Source organism: Talpa occidentalis, unplaced genomic scaffold (genome assembly GCF_014898055.3).
Source record: "Talpa occidentalis isolate TD23 unplaced genomic scaffold, MPIMG_talOcc4v2.1, whole genome shotgun sequence".
NCBI lineage: Eukaryota > Metazoa > Chordata > Mammalia > Eulipotyphla > Talpidae > Talpa > Talpa occidentalis.
In genome coordinates, this window is record NW_026555331.1 from 110,899,375 (window position 1) to 110,915,132 (window position 15,758).

A 15,758-nucleotide genomic window follows, 5' to 3' on the forward strand; every position below is an offset into this window, starting at 1 on the left:
TGACAAAGAAAACTAAGGAAATAAAGTTTCTATGTGTACCCGCCTAAATTATGAGTCCCAAGCAACACTTGGGGGTGGGGGTAGAGGTAGATTTATATGCACTGTGCTATGTGCATCTCTGTAAGATGAAATGGAAACAGAGGAAACCATGGTTGGATACACCCCAATGTGTTGACAAGGTTTACTCTGATGTGGGGACAGAGACTCATGTCCGGGGAAGGAGCAAGGCATGGGTAAGAAGGGACAGGTGAAAAAAAGGAAAACAACAATTACATGAAAACACAATGAATGCAGGCTATGATACTCTGTATACAATAATACATATGTAGCTTTATACATATGGGTATTAAATAAAAATAGATTATTGAAATTATTTAAAAGTAAAAATGATTACATAAAATTTTGAAATCCATTAAAATTATCAACAGATTATGAAAATATAAAAAACTAAATATAAAAACTAAATATAAAAACTAAAGCAGAAGCTAATATTAATATATTATTAAAATGGCAATGACTTATTATAATAAAAAATAATGTGTGGGCGCTGTGAATTCTGATCAAAACAATAACAGCAACAAATCTGATTGTCCACTTGTATCCTAGAATCCTATACATTGTTTTTCTAGTAAATTACTGCCTTTTCTTTATTTATTCTATTGTTTCTTTATTGAGTTCCTATTAAGGCTAAGGTACCAAGAATTAAGAGTTTATTAAGCAATCATTCTTGCACTCCAGGAGCTGTTGGTTAATGTGGGAGATAGATGGGGAGGCAGTAACAGAGGTGCCAGAGTAGGAGCAGAAGCAAGAGCAGGCATGGGTGAGCTTGGAGGCCAGAGGAGGCATAGGCAAGCCACTGAAGTTGGTCTGGAAGTAGGAACTTTCCTGGGAGGGCAGGAACTTCAAATGAATTTTGAAGGCATTATATCAAACAGGCACAGAGCAAGACAGGCTTTCCTTCTGGAGGGGATTTTGTAATAGGATTTTGCCACAGAAGACTATCACTGCTTGCTGTGCCAGCAGCTCAGACATTTAATGCACTAGAAGTGATTTGTTTCTCTTAAAGGGGGCTAAAAGTCAATGGTCAGAAAATGTAGTGGCTATTAATCTGGCTTTTGGAACAAGGGTGTTGGCTTCAAATTTCAGATGTACCCATTTCTAGCTCTGGACTTGGTGCAAATGACTTTACCTTTTTAGAAAGGGAGTCTGTATTATAGGGCTGCATCTTCAAAAGTTTTGATGCATAGAAAGCACTGGGTAACTTTTAGTTACCAGACAACTTCTATTACTGTTTTGGAGAATGAAATAGACTGCATTGGGCCTCCTTGGTGGTGCAAGGGGTTAAGACGCAGTCTGTGAAGCTGTCCGCAGCCACTCCGGTGTTCGATCCCCGGCGGGCCAGGAAGCAACCCACATGGCGCAGCAGACCTCTCCTGACTTGTCCACTGCTCCCCTCAGCAGTGAACTTCTGTTGATCTGCCTGTTCTGTTCCCCATTCTGTCTCTGGTGAATCCTCTCAACCCCCACACCTCTGGCCTAGACCCCAGTTCTTGTATGCATAAATAAATAAATCTTAAACAAAACAAAACAAAATAAACTGCATTTAAATGTGTTTAGTAAAAGAACAGATTGGTGGGTACCAGAGGAAAAGCAGGCTGAGGGGTGGGGGAAAGGGATCAGTTGTGTGGTTTGAATGGAAACTAGACTTCTGGCAGTGATTACGATGTAGTATAAACAGATGTCAAATTATAATTCAGTAAACCTCTTTCTAGGAAGGGGGCGGAGCAACATGGCGGCGAGGAGAGGCTGCGAGTAAGATCTCCCATTAAAAAAAGTTAATAGGGAGGTAATGAACACTGATGCAAAAATCCTCAATAAAATTTTAGCTATCAGAATCCAACAATGTATCCATAAGATAATTCACCACGACCAAGTGGGATTCATTCCAGGGGCACAAGGATGGTTTAACATCCGAAAATCAATCAACGTTATCCAACACATCAACAAAAAGAAATATAAAAACCATATGATAATATCAATAGATGCTGAGAAAGCTTTTGACAAAGTGCAACACCCATTCATGATAAAAGCCCTTGAAATTCTTGGGATACAAGGAACATACCTCAACATTATAAAGGCCATCTATGACAAGCCAACAGCCAGTATCATTCTCAATGGTGAAAAGCTGAAAGCAATTCCATTAAGATCTGGAACAAGACAAGGATGTCCACTCTCACCACTGCTTTTCAATATAATACTGGAAGTCCTAGCCAGAGCAATAAGACAAGAGAAAGACATCCAAGGAATCCAATAGGAAAAGAAGAAGTCAAACTATCACTATTTGCAGATGATATGATAATATACATAGAGAACCCCAAAATCTCCACAGAAAAACTAATTCAACTCATCAATCAATTCAGTAAAGTGGCAGGATACAAAATCAACACGCAAAAGTCAGTAGCCTTCCTATACACAAACAATAAATCTGAAGAAGAAGAAATCAAAAAAACCACCCCTTTTATTATCGAAACAAAAAAAATCAAATATTTGGGAATAAATCTAACAAAAGAGGTAAAGGACCTATACAAAGAAAACTATAAAACACTGTTAAAAGAAATAGAAGAAGACACAAAGAAATGGAAAGACATCCCCTGCTCATGGATTGGAAGAATAAACATTATTAAAATGGCCATCCTACCAAAAGCAATATACAGATTCAATGCTATTCCAATCAAAATCTCAATGGCATTCTTCAAAGAAATAGAACAATTATTGATGAAATTCATATGGAATCACCAAAAACCCCGAATAGCCAAAGCTCTACTGAAAAAAAAAGAAGGAAATGGAGGCATCACACTCCCAGACTTCAAGCTATACTACAAAGCCATAATCATCAAAACTGCATGGTATTGGAACAAGAACAGACATACAGACCAATGGAATCGAATAGAAAATCCAGAAATAAACCCACAGATTTATGGTCAACTAATCTTTGACAAAGGAGCAAAGACTATGCATTGGAGCAAAGAAAGTTTGTTCAATAAATGGTGCTGGGAAAACTGGGTCGCTACATGCAAAAGAATGAAGCTTGACCACTACCTCACACCATACACAAAAATCAACTCAAAATGGATTAAAGAACTAGACATAAGACCTGAAACCATAAAATACATAGAAGGAAATATAGGCGAAACACTACGGGATTTGCACATCAGAGACATCTTTACAGACACATCACCCAAAGCAGTGATAGTGAAGAGAAAGATAAACATCTGGGACTACATCAAATTAAAGAGCTTCTGCACAGCAAAAGAGACAATAACAAAAACAAAGAGAAACCCCACCAACTGGGAGAACATTTTTGCACCCAACACTAATGATAAAGGACTGATCACAAAAATCTGCAAAGAGCTGATGAGACTCAGCAACAACAAAGAAAATAATCCAGTCAAAAAATGGGCAGAAGAGCTAAAAAGAAACTTCTCTGAAGAGGAAATGCAAATGGCCAACAGGCATATGAAAAAATGTTCAACATCACTTGTCATCAGGGAAATGCAAATCAAAACTACCATGAGATACCATCTCACACCAGTGAGAATGGCACATATTAAAAAAACTAGCAACAACAAATGTTGGCGAGGATGTGGAGAAAAAGGAACTCTTGTGCACTGTTGGTGGGAGTGCAAACTGGTCCAACCACTATGGAGAGCTGTGTGGAGATTTCTGGACCTACTAAACATAGAGCTTCCATATGATCCAGCAATTCCACTCCTAGGTATTTACCCAAAGGACACAGAAACATCAATTCCAAAGAGCACCTGCACTCCTATGTTTATAGCAGCACTGTTTACAATAGCTAAGCTTTGGAAACAACCCAAATGCCCAAAAATAGATGACTGGATCAAGAAGATGTGGTACATATATACCATGGAATATTACTCAGCATTCAAAAAAGATAAACACATGCAATTTGCAGCAACATGGATGGCACTGGAAGGGATCATGCTCAGCGAAATAAGCCAAAAAGAAAAAGAAAAATACCGGATGGTCTCACTCATAGCAGGAATCTAGAAAACTTAAATAAGGGACCAGGAAAATGAATATAAGAATGTGAAAATCAAAATCAACAAAAAACTATGAACCAGAGACACTTTTTGGGGGGTGGGGGGCGGGAGGGGAAGGATTGGGGTCAGAATGGGGCGTTTGCAATTGTATGGGGGAATATAAAAATAAAATTTAATATTTAAAAAAAAATAATAATTCTGTAAACCTAAATATCATGTTCTAAATTAATGATATTTCAACAAAAATTATATAAAAATGTGCATTGTAAACCACAAAGCACTAAATATGTTGTGACCTGATATAAGTTATACTAAGGCACAATGATTTTTAGAAAGAAGAAAAATATTGTGCTTTTCCTTGTTCATGAAAGAAGAATTTCCCTTTTAAATTGGGCCAAGAAAATCCCTGGCCACAATAGCTCTTGAATTCAGTTTTCAAAAGTGGTTCAATAGAAGAGTTGTCACTTTGGCACTGTTGGGTCCTGCAGGCTCACATCTGACACAGAAAATGCAATAATGCTTTCAGCAAGGAGGGAATGGGTCTCAATTTAACAAAAGCTAGGCATGATGAAATGATTGGGAGCCTGGGGAGCTTGCTGCCTCTGCCTTCCAGCATCTTCTTTCATGTCTGATATTTCCCCTCCACTCTCTGTGTCTACCCCCATTCATGAAAAGGGGGGCTAACACTCTTTCTGAGACTAAGGCCAGCATTTTGCGCAGCTGGCTTGCAGGAGCTGATGGGGGCAGATGAAGCAGGAAAAACTTTTAAACTCTTAGATATATAAGAGACTCTGAATGTGGATCAGAATCATAGTCTCCTTCTTTCCCCAGGTACTTCCACGGCAGACAATGGATATGTGTTTTGGTTCCCATGAAGTTCATGAAATGAAGGATGGAAGACATAGGAAAAGTACTTCTGTTGGGGCTTAAATTGTCAAAAAGATCTGTTTAGTTTTAACCCCCAAACCCTGTGAATATGAATTTAACTGGAAATAGGGTCTTTGCAGAGGCTCCTTAGTTAATGTGAGGCCATTAGAATAGACCCTATTCCAACTGGAGTGATGTCATCATAAAAGAAAAAGCTATGTATGAGAGGGAGGCAGAGACCACAGTGATGCACTTGCAAGCCAAGAGATGCCAAGGTTGGACCAGCTGCCCCATCAGAAGCTAGGAAGAGAACAGGAAGGATTGGGCCCAGAATTCCAGGGACACTCTCAGAGACAGCACTTTGCTTTTAGACTTCTAGCTTCTAGAACAGGGGACATTCGTTTGTGTTGTCTTGAGCTACTCAGTTTGAGAAATTTTAATACAGCAACCTTAGAAAACTAATCTACTTTTGCAGTCCAGATGTATAGCCTAATGCTCACCTTAGGCACGTTCACCTTTAATCCTTTACAATGAGAGACAAGTTGGATTAAAATGGACTCAAATAATAGGAACTGTCTGCAGGAAAGCAAGGATAAAAGCAATAGAGGCCAGAGTGGATGATGTGGTCTAAATTAATTTCTCACAGCTGATGAACATTGTTTTGAATTATTAAGCATCACCTGTACATGTGGCATTTGCCGTATGTCATAGAACTAGAACATGAGCTCTGTGGATGACACAGACAATCAGGAGCCCAGGTGTGATGTCCATTTACCTGCAGAACTTTCAGGCAAAGGAATCTGCATTTTAAAAGCTTCCCAAATGATTTTGAGGAATAGCCATAAGTTAGTCTATACCTTAAGCTTGGATTTGGGGTGACTGAGGTGCAGAGAGATTAAGTGGGCTTGAGGACATGTGGGTTCAACACACATAGGCTTGTATCTTAAGTTCTATTGACTGAAAGAAGTTCTTTCTTTAAGACTCAGTTTCTTTTTCTTGCAAATGGGACTAATAATCCCCACCTCATGGAGTTGTTGTCAGACCAAGTGCAGCATATGAACAATGTTCTTAACCTACCTGGCAGCAGCAGCAAATATATGAGGAATAGCCAAATGAAAGAGTGGACCTGTATTAGTTTCCTCTTAGTCCAAAGTCCCTCTGAAGAACCTATTCTGTCTTTAACATTTTGAAGCACCATTACTATGATATCCAGCATGACATCTGATTCAAAAGGGAGATGGAACACAGCGTTTTAAACTGAGACAGGAGTTTGGAACTCTGGACAGTTTTTCTGTGTTCAGAAGTCTGCTTATAGATATCTGAGGCAGATTTTTCTGGTAATAGGTTGGGCTCTGTGAAAAATGGTCCCTTTTCAGCCTTGTGAGTGCCTTGTGGTACAGATGTTCAAAGAGTCCCTGTCACGAAGAGCAGCCGACCTTGTCTGTGTCTACACAGCCAGCAGGGCCTATCCCTACTGTCCCTGAGCCTGCACCCAGCTGCTCATGGAGTCTCACCCACAGGCTGCATGAGAGTGAGGGAAAGCCACTCTTTGAGAGTCAAAGATGTGCATATTCAATATATTGCCAATGACTGATTCAGGCTTAATTTGTCTGTTTCTGTAAAACTCCTGTTTTGACCAAGAAATCTTTCCTATTCCAGGAGGATGCCTTTGAAATGTGAACATTGTTTTAACTATTAGGAAACAGATGACCACAGATCTTATGCACACCAGTGCTCGGGAGAGTAGAAAAGAATACATACAACTTAATCTTCTGGCAGATCTTGGCCAAAAGTGGGAGTGAACAAATATCAGAACCACTTCTGAGATATTTCTGGAGAGGGAAAAAAAAATCACAAAAATAGTTATTTAGTTCAAAGAATGGTTCCCCGAATTCTAAAATCTCTTCAGTTCTGTGGACTCCACAGTCTGTATATCCTTCCTGTAGAGTTTGTTCTATTTTACTTAATTAAATTTCCTCTTGTCCCTGTTCCCACACTCTCTGTTCATTCCCCTTGTCCATGTTCATGCTGGCCCGTCAGCCTGAAGGCTCTTTCTTTTTTTTTCACCAGCCAGCTATTCCCACCTTCACCTGCTCACCGTCTCTTTTCAAAAGGTCTGTTCTATTTGGACATGTTTCTCCCTCATTCTACTCAAGTGCTTTGAAAAGTGATTTTAAAATAAGGGACATTTTCAAATAAAATAATTCCATTTTATTATGAAGTAAACAAAGGCTAACAGAAGAGACATGGCTGGGGCTTAGGAAGAGGTAGAATAAAGGCTCCCTTCCTGGGGGCTGGGCAGGTTGGAGCTTCTTAAGCTTCAGAGCAAAGGAATTAGAGACAAGTTTCCATAAGACTACAGCTTGCCCACACACCAGGATAGTAAATGAATATAGACCAGCAAGCAGAGATTGAATAAAGGGAAATGGGCTGAAAGGGAGATATAGAGTATCAAAGGGGATAGTAACTAATCTGTACAAGCCAACCTGATATTGAATATATTTTACTTAGATTTAATTGGACTCGGGCAGAACTTGAACATCAGCAATTTTTAAGGACTTTCTAAATAATGTTACTGAACAGTTTAGGTTTAGAATCAGGTTGCACACTGCACAATTCTGACATCCACATAGCCTGTGACTTGAATGTTGCTCCCTGAAATTTAGTACTGATGGGGTGTGGTTGAAAATTATGGCATAGTGGAAAATGAATAGGACATGGAAATAGCATGATCTGGTTTTAAATAATGGGTTTCTCATTTACTATCTATGTGGACTGAGTGAATTGCTTATCAGTTCGCTCATCTGTAAAATAGGGCTGATAGCAAAAACACGCTTTTAACTTTGTAGGGTTTTTATGAGAATTGAATAGATTGATTCTATAACTCTGGTATTTTAAAACTGTAAATACTCTGGGCTCTGCCAGATCCATGAAAACGCCGCTGAGGAATCTTTCAGGGTCTCAGTGAGATACAGATGTCCCTGGAACATGTGAGTTCTCTATTCTGGACTCACATTGTCTAACAGGATGTGCTGAAATGATATGCAATCGGCTGTGTGTTTCTTTCTGCATTCTGACTAAATCTATAGTTATATCCATCACTGCAAGGAATTAATTGTAACTAATATCCTCTGAGCAATTTTTCAAAAACACTTATTTGCATTTTCTGATTTTTTCCTTGATAGATTGAAACTAGAGAGTAAATAAATAAAAGTTTTCAAAAATTATTTTTGAATTTGTTCAGAATTCTTAAAAATTATTTTGGCTTCTTACAAGGAATGTTGGACTCCTGTCCCAGGAATTATGTTTGCAATTCTGTAAACAGAATGAAAAATTGTAAAATCCTAATTAGCCTTTGAGTTAATGCCAAGGCAGTTTGTACAAGTGAGGTAAACAATGCCCTGAGAATCAGTTTTAGATGCATGTTGAAAAGAAGAAAAGAGGAACCATATTCTCCACTTTTGCATAGAACTCTGAGGTTGATAGTGAAGGGTTTCATGTGGTGTTTCAATTTCTTGTTTAATGACTTAAGCAGATTAGCTGAACTGGTTAAGTTGGCCTTTATTCACAAATTACATAATGATTGGTGATATAGCCTCTGTGATTGATTAATCTATTGTGCAGAAATACATACATATTGTCATTAAACATGTATCATCTTTGTGCATTGAAATCAATGTACCCTCATGAGTAGGGTTCATAAAATATTTCCCTGGACATTCTTATGCTAAAAAAATTATTCAATGTTTATCTGAAATTTAAATTTAACTTGTCATTGTCTGTTTTTATTTGCTAAATCCAGCATAAGAGATTTTCCTCCCCCTTTCCCATGTTGCCAAATCAATAATGCCTTAAACATATTTGCATCAGGGTGAATGATGAGCCAAGAGGGAGAAGCCAAGGATGTGTCCATGCCCTTTACCCCTGATGAATGTTTTTCTATTGCTAAGACCTTCAGTATATAAGGAGATGCTGTTCTTTAAAGGTTTACTTTACTACCTCCTTTTCAACTGGGGCTGATTTGCCCAAGTCAGATATTTGATTCCACCATTATAACTTAGTTGAGCTGAACATTCTATCTGTTGAATAAAATTTTATTACAAACAGAACAAATAGGGAGAGGAATAATAAAGATGATGGCTTTATTAGCATTTTTGAGTACTTGATAGATCTGAGGCATGATACCTGGAGCCTTCACACACATCAACTTTGTGTTCACATTAAAGCTTTGAGAAAAGGAACATTGTAAGTGTCCATATGCTATAGGCAGGAAAACTGAGGCTCAGACTAAGGCCACACTGATGTAGAAAGAAGAAAGAAAACAGCGTGGAGGTAACTCATTTTCCTTCACCTCAATTCAACTATGGAGTGTTGTGGGCTTGTATCTGAGTAAACATTGGCTTTTGGAGTATGAGAGCAGGAATATGGGAAAGGTGAATATGCCAAGGAAAATGTGGGCACCCATCCACCAATTGCTTACCAGAGTCTGGGATTTCTTGACAATCTGTTTTGCCTTCTCCAGTGTAAGTTTTCTTGCCTCCTACAAAAGCAAAATTACATAATATTGCAACTTGAGTCTCACCTTTTCTCTCTATGTCCTTTCCAAAGTTAGGATTCATAAAGCTCATAAATTTGCAATAAAGTAGTTATCCCATAAATCTGTGATAAAATAGTTCATAAGAGGCAATTTCATGTTAATAACCACTTTTATTAAAGGATTTACTCTGTGCCAGATGCCAGGTAAAGTATTTTGCAAACATTGACTTATTTGATCTTCACAATAGCTCTGAGAGAATATGACCTTTTTACAGATGAGGAAATTAAGACACAGACAAGCTAAGAAACTGGTGAAATCACAGAACCAGTGTCTGGCAGAGATGTAGTGTGAACCCCTCTCTTCCTGCCTACTATGGTATGCTGCTCTCCCCAAGTAATGTTTCCTTCTCTCTGAAAGCCCTAAGGTAAGAGGTTGTCAACAGCCAACATAATTATCTGTTACTGCAGAGTGGAAGAAGGCTGGCTACTGCCAGACAAGGTAACCCTTGATCTCCCAATCTCCAGTTCTTCTCCTGGTTAGATACCACCCCTGTTCAAACATTTCTAGAGCAGCTAACCACAGCATCTTCTGAGCTTACATCGATAGTTAATTATGACTATTGCTATTGAGTCCCAAAGGCCCCATGTTTGTGTATTTATGGGAAGGTTGGGAGAATAATAACCTTGGGAGGCAGGTGGATGATGCTCCCAGCCTGCTTCTCAGAGCTATTGTTCCCTACTCAGTGGACATGGCTGGTCCTGCTACATTTCTCCCGCACACTCAGCTTTGTGCTTACTGACTGCATCCTTGAGCAAATTATACTCTGAGCCCTTCAGTATTCAGAGAAGGATTTCTTAACATATAAGAAAGCCCTTTATTATCTGCAACAAGTGAATTATAACTACCTACCTCACAGGGATGCTGTGAGAATATCATTTATGTGGAGTCTTGAGCCTGCCCCAACCATCCTCTACTCAATAATTGATAGGTTGACTGGAAGATTTTTGTCTTTCAGTCCCAGATAACCCTTCACCCATATCAGTAGGTAGTGGGGCTTTGGGGAAAGCACTATAATTCTTAGCCCAAGAACTCAGAGCATTGTTCCTGCATTTAAGCAGGAACCAATGGGTGGTAGAGTGGGACTTGGAGCTGACTGGTCAGCATATCAAGCTTCTTGAGAGATGCTGGCCATTGCTGCCAATGGATGCTCATGCCTTGAGTCCCAACTTAACTCCTTGCTCATTCTTCACCCTGGAAGCTTCTCTTCTCCTCACTCTGGGTCTATGTGATATTGTGAAAACATCAGCCATATTGAGTGTATGTGAGTGGAGGAAAGAGTGAGCTCAGTGTGAACCTGAGTTGGAGTGAATTTTTCAGAACATGTGTTATTTAGGAATAGGGCCAGCAGAACCAGGGGCAGTTTGCCTTCTATGGGCCAACCCTGAACCCTCTCCCTGAAATCTGCTCCAGATTACACTCACAGCTCAACTTCAAAAGATAGAAAACCTCAGCTCTCTGTCAGAGGCAGCAATTTGGCTACCATCTTAGAGTGCATGTTAGTGACTTAAGAAGTCTCTGCAGGTGGGTTGAGTTGCCAGGATGTCCTGGTAGAGTCATGTTCCTTAAAACAGTAAAACACTACAGTTCTGGTTGGCAAACAGTTATGTCTCTGACCCTCCTAGTGTCCCCACCACTGCTCTGGCCAAGTAGCCTCTCTCCTGGACTCCTCAGACCACTTCATAATCAGTCAATGAAAGTGACAATATTGTGGTACCCAGAGAGAGGGCCTTCCCCTCTCTCCAATACCACACCCAAGGTCTACTCACTGACTAACAGCAGGCCCATTACAATGCTCACTTTAAAACACAGATGTCTTTAATCAAATGATGACTTTAGGAACAGTCCCATTCAAAACCTGACTTTATTGAATGCAATTTTGGCCTTTTCTGGAAATTCTTATAAAATAATAAAGTAAGCATCTCTGGCAAGGTTGATATAAAACACTAGATCTAGGTGCATATTTCTGCTATTGCATCCTTTATAGCTGCCCAAGTTAACTTAAAGCTCATTCTCCACAATACTGAACTCGAAGTTAATGTGTGTTCCTTTGCCTTAATTATGTGCCCTCTGCTTCTCTGTCTCAGTAACACCCTTTTGCAATCTGAAGCCCAGCTTAAGCATCCACAAAAAGTGGAGGAAAAATTCATGATATTACATTGAACAAGGAAAACTGGCTATCAGATTTACTGTGCACACATGCACAGAAAAAAAAAAAAATCCTGCAAGGCAATATGTCATAGTAACAGTGGGTGAAAACATTTTGTTTTGGTGTTTTCTATGTTTGCTAAATTTTCAATAATGAGCACAAATTTAGCTAAAAAAATGCTAGAAAATTTCTACCTTATTTCTTATTGAGAAATAAAATGATGTGGTCACAACACAAGGATGCGGTGATGGCTCTGGAGACCCTCCAGGTGAGCAGCATAGACACATCTGCTCTCCCAGACTTTCCTGGATGGCAAGGAGATGGGCTGGGAATAAGCACAGTAAATAGAAGTGATATGAAGTGAGAGGACCTTGGCAGTGTCCTCCTGGGAAAGGCCATCTAGATCCCCTTGAGAGAATCAATTTGACTTTGATCCAGTTAAATTTTGGGGGGAATCAATGGTAGTGTGGGATGAAGACAAACAAACAAAAATTATGAAGTAACCACAGTGTCAGGGAAGACCTTCTGACACACCATGCCAGGCATGGTAGGTGTTCTTTGGTTTTCCTAGAGGGGTTGAAGCAGGCTCATCTGGTTTGACTAGGGCACCACTTTCTCCCATCATCCAAGGGCATTAATACCAACAAAAAAGACAATCTAGGTAAAAGCCTGCTCCTCCCTCACCCTCAGACTCCCCCAGAAGAAAACAGATGTAAGGACTCAATTATTTGGAGAAGTCAATTTGTTAGCTTGTCTTAATGGCAGGCAAAGGGAGCAAATTGTAAGTAACATGAAAATGAAGATAATTGTTATCTCCCTTTGGTAACATTTTCACTGTTGGCAATAGAAGGTTTAAGTCATTTTTCTAAAGTATGAAGACTACTTTTCCATCTTCTGAAAAATTAAACCTTCAGAATGGAGGGTGGGATTGTAATCAGCAACTGGAGAGAAAGTTTGGGAATGGATTGTGAAATGGGTAAAAAACTCTTCTGGTTGGAAGCCAGAATGATGTTTATGACTCAGAGCAACGATCTGAGGCATAAGCAAATTCTCCATCAACAATAAGCTGCTTGGTTCCAGAAGTACTCCTTTGATCCTGCAAGCTATTAGGATCTCATTATATTCTCCCTTTGAATATACTGTTTCCTTATTCCCACCTCAAATCCTCTTCAAAGACTATATAACACTGTCATGAGTGGATTGCTGACGAAACCATTAAATAGGTTCACACAAATATAAGCTCTTAGCCTGGGTGGTTCTGGTTCAAAGAACCATGACTATGTATATTGGCTTTCCTTATGTAAGAACTTAGAAAACTGCAAGGATATGATGGCATGATGCACTAGCATTCTACAAAAGGGGAGAGAACAACACTTTGATTGATCATTAGAGCTCAGTAGCATTTAACCATGGTGGCTCATGAAACATTTTCATCTAGAATGATATGTGTTTATCCAAACCAAAGGCAGCCCAAAACCTTCAAAGAAAAGGATAATCTTGGTGACTACTAACTGCTCTAACACTCCAGAGAAATGGCAGTTCTTGATTCTGGGTTCTGAGCTGTTTGCATGATGGAAATGAAAGACAAGGACCAAGTGCTCATTGCCATCAGTTTCTAGAGGAAAGTGTGCCCTGGTAAGGTTTGTGCACTGCCAGGCATTAGCCAAAAGGGAACATACACACAAGAAAGAACTTGGTCAAATTGAATGTGGGTAAGATTTTCACCTCAGTGAAATCTCTTTATATAATGTATTGATCAACAGATCATGAGCTCCACTATTACTTCCCATTTAAAGTGAATTTGGATTCTAGAATATTTTTGGGTTTGAATCTTAGCCTTGTCATTTACTAGTTGTGGTACCTTGGGCAAGTTACTTAAACACTCTGTCAGTTTCCTCATCTACAAAATGGGGATGATAAAAGCATTTTTTGATGAGAATTTAAAAAATTAATACTTAGATTAGTACCTTGCATGAAATAACCATAATATCAGTGTTAATAGCAATTGATGTTTTTATTTTGGGCTGTTTGTCACTAATACACAGCTGGAAAATTAAAATAATGAAAACATCAACCTACACAAATTAATCCTATTTTTTTCAGTGATCCTGAAAATTACCCCAGGGAAAGAATTATTTATCCCATTTTATAGATGATTTAATGCAAAGTATTATATGGTCAGGGGAGAGAATTGGCTCTGTATCCCAATGACCTATGCACAAGTGTGAAAATTCATGTTATCTATGTACAAGCATGAGAAGCATATGATTGATAATGAAAGGAGAAAGAAATATTCATTCAGTCAGTGATTTCTTGTGCAATCATTCATTCTATTCATTTATCCCACAAATACTTATTCAGTGTCTGTATTGTGCTATGAGCTAGGAACACCATAGTTTATAAGACAAAGTCCATGCATTAAGGGTTTTATAGCCCAGGGGAAAATACCAACAGTAAGTTGTGATTAGAATACAATGTAGAAAGTTTTAAGTAGTAATTAATATTTTCGTTATTTTAAGATTAGGTAAACTGAGGCTTACAGAGGATAAATAACTTGCCCAAAGTCAAAGAACCAGTAAGTAACATAGTCCAGATTCAATTCAGACTTATTTGGTGCAAAAGCCCATGATTTTAATTGGTCTCTGGAGATGTTATAGTGTACTAGAAAATAATTTTTTTTAAGTTAAAAATGTTTGGGAAATTTTTGCACTCCATTCAACTGATAAGGGACTGATCACAAAGATATACAAAGAACTCACATGACTCAACAAAAGCAAAATAAACAATGCAGTAAAGAAATGGGCAGAAGAACTTAAAAGACATTTCTCCAAGGAGGAAATGCAAATGGCCAACAGGCATATGAAAAATGTTTAACATCCCTTATAATCAGGGAAATAAAATCAAAACCACATTGAGATACCACCTTACACCAGTATGAATGGCACATATCAAAAAAACAAGCAACAACAAATGTTGGCGAGGATGTGGTGAAAAAGGAACTTTCCTACATTGCTGTTGGGAGTGCAAACTGGTCCAACCACTATGGAAAGCTGTATGGAGGTTCCTCAGTCTACTAAAAATGGAGCTACCATATGACCCGGCAATTCCACTCCTAGGGATCTACCCAAAGGACACAAAAACATTGATTCAAAAGAACACCTGAACCCCTATGTTTATTGCAGTACTATTTACAATAGGTAAAACCTGGAAACAACCCAAATGCCCCAAAATAGATGACTGGATCAAGAAGATGTGGAATATTATTCAGCAATCAAAAAAGATAAACTCATGCCATTCGCAGCAACATGGATGGGACTAGAAGGAATTATGCTCAGTGAAATAAGCCACAAGGAAAAAGAAAAATATCAGATGGTTTCATTTATAGCAGGAATATAGGGGAACCAAATAAGACATCAGTGTAAAAAAATAACAACAGTACAAAACACAACAAAGCAAAAACAGACAATTATAAATCAGAGACATACTGCAGGGGAGGAGGAGGGAGAGGGATCAGAGGGAGGGAGGAAGGAGCACAGGGGACTGAGGTGATGGTGCATGGATGCATTGGTGAAGGAAACTCTATGGGGACTACATTTGAGGGGTGGGGGAAGCAAATATTGTTTAAAAATTAACATTTATGTAAAAAAATAAAAAAATAATAAAAACAAAAAAAAAAAAGAAAATAAAAAAAGAACTGTGCACAGGATATGTTCAGGATCTCAGTATAATTTACCTTGACATTTTAAGTGTTGTTGAATTGAACACTCACTAACTGGGCCTTCCTGGGTTCTGTGATGTGAAAGAATCGAATTCTGCTATGCCTCAGAGTAAAGGAAGTAAAGAAAAATAATACTTTTAGTCATGAGTTTCTACAGTGAACCATTTTTAGTGATAGAGTTCTCTGCTATCAATTATAGCCTCAGTAGATTTGAAAATTACAGAAAATGCCTTTTGTTCACTTCATATTTTTGACAGCAGTGACAGGTTCCCACAAAGGAGAAAGCCCCTGGGAAGTGAAATGATGATTTTAGAGGTGCATTTTTTTTTTTTATTGCCAAAGAACAGACATGTATGAGACAGTTTT

At 38.7% G+C, this 15,758-nt stretch overlaps 1 protein-coding gene and 1 long non-coding RNA gene across 3 annotated transcripts in view; one reads left to right on the plus strand and one right to left on the minus strand.

Moving 5' to 3' along the window:
* Positions 1 to 5,163, plus strand: part of LOC129145332 (uncharacterized) — a 40,643-nt gene extending 35,480 nt beyond the window's left edge. Inside the window, exon 3 of the long non-coding RNA XR_008550791.1 lies at positions 4,896 to 5,163. This is a non-coding gene — a long non-coding RNA (uncharacterized LOC129145332). The remainder of the gene's footprint in view (positions 1 to 4,895) is intronic.
* The window catches only part of AOAH (acyloxyacyl hydrolase), a 177,656-nt gene that overhangs the window by 89,715 nt on the left and 72,183 nt on the right, over positions 1 to 15,758 (minus strand). For both annotated transcript variants that reach the window (XM_054692470.1, XM_037510299.2), the window contains exons 6-7: positions 9,412 to 9,471; positions 6,693 to 6,763 (exon numbers count right to left, since the gene is read on the minus strand). In XM_054692470.1, coding sequence (XP_054548445.1) covers positions 6,693 to 6,763; positions 9,412 to 9,471 — 131 coding nt within the window. The remainder of the gene's footprint in view (positions 1 to 6,692; positions 6,764 to 9,411; positions 9,472 to 15,758) is intronic.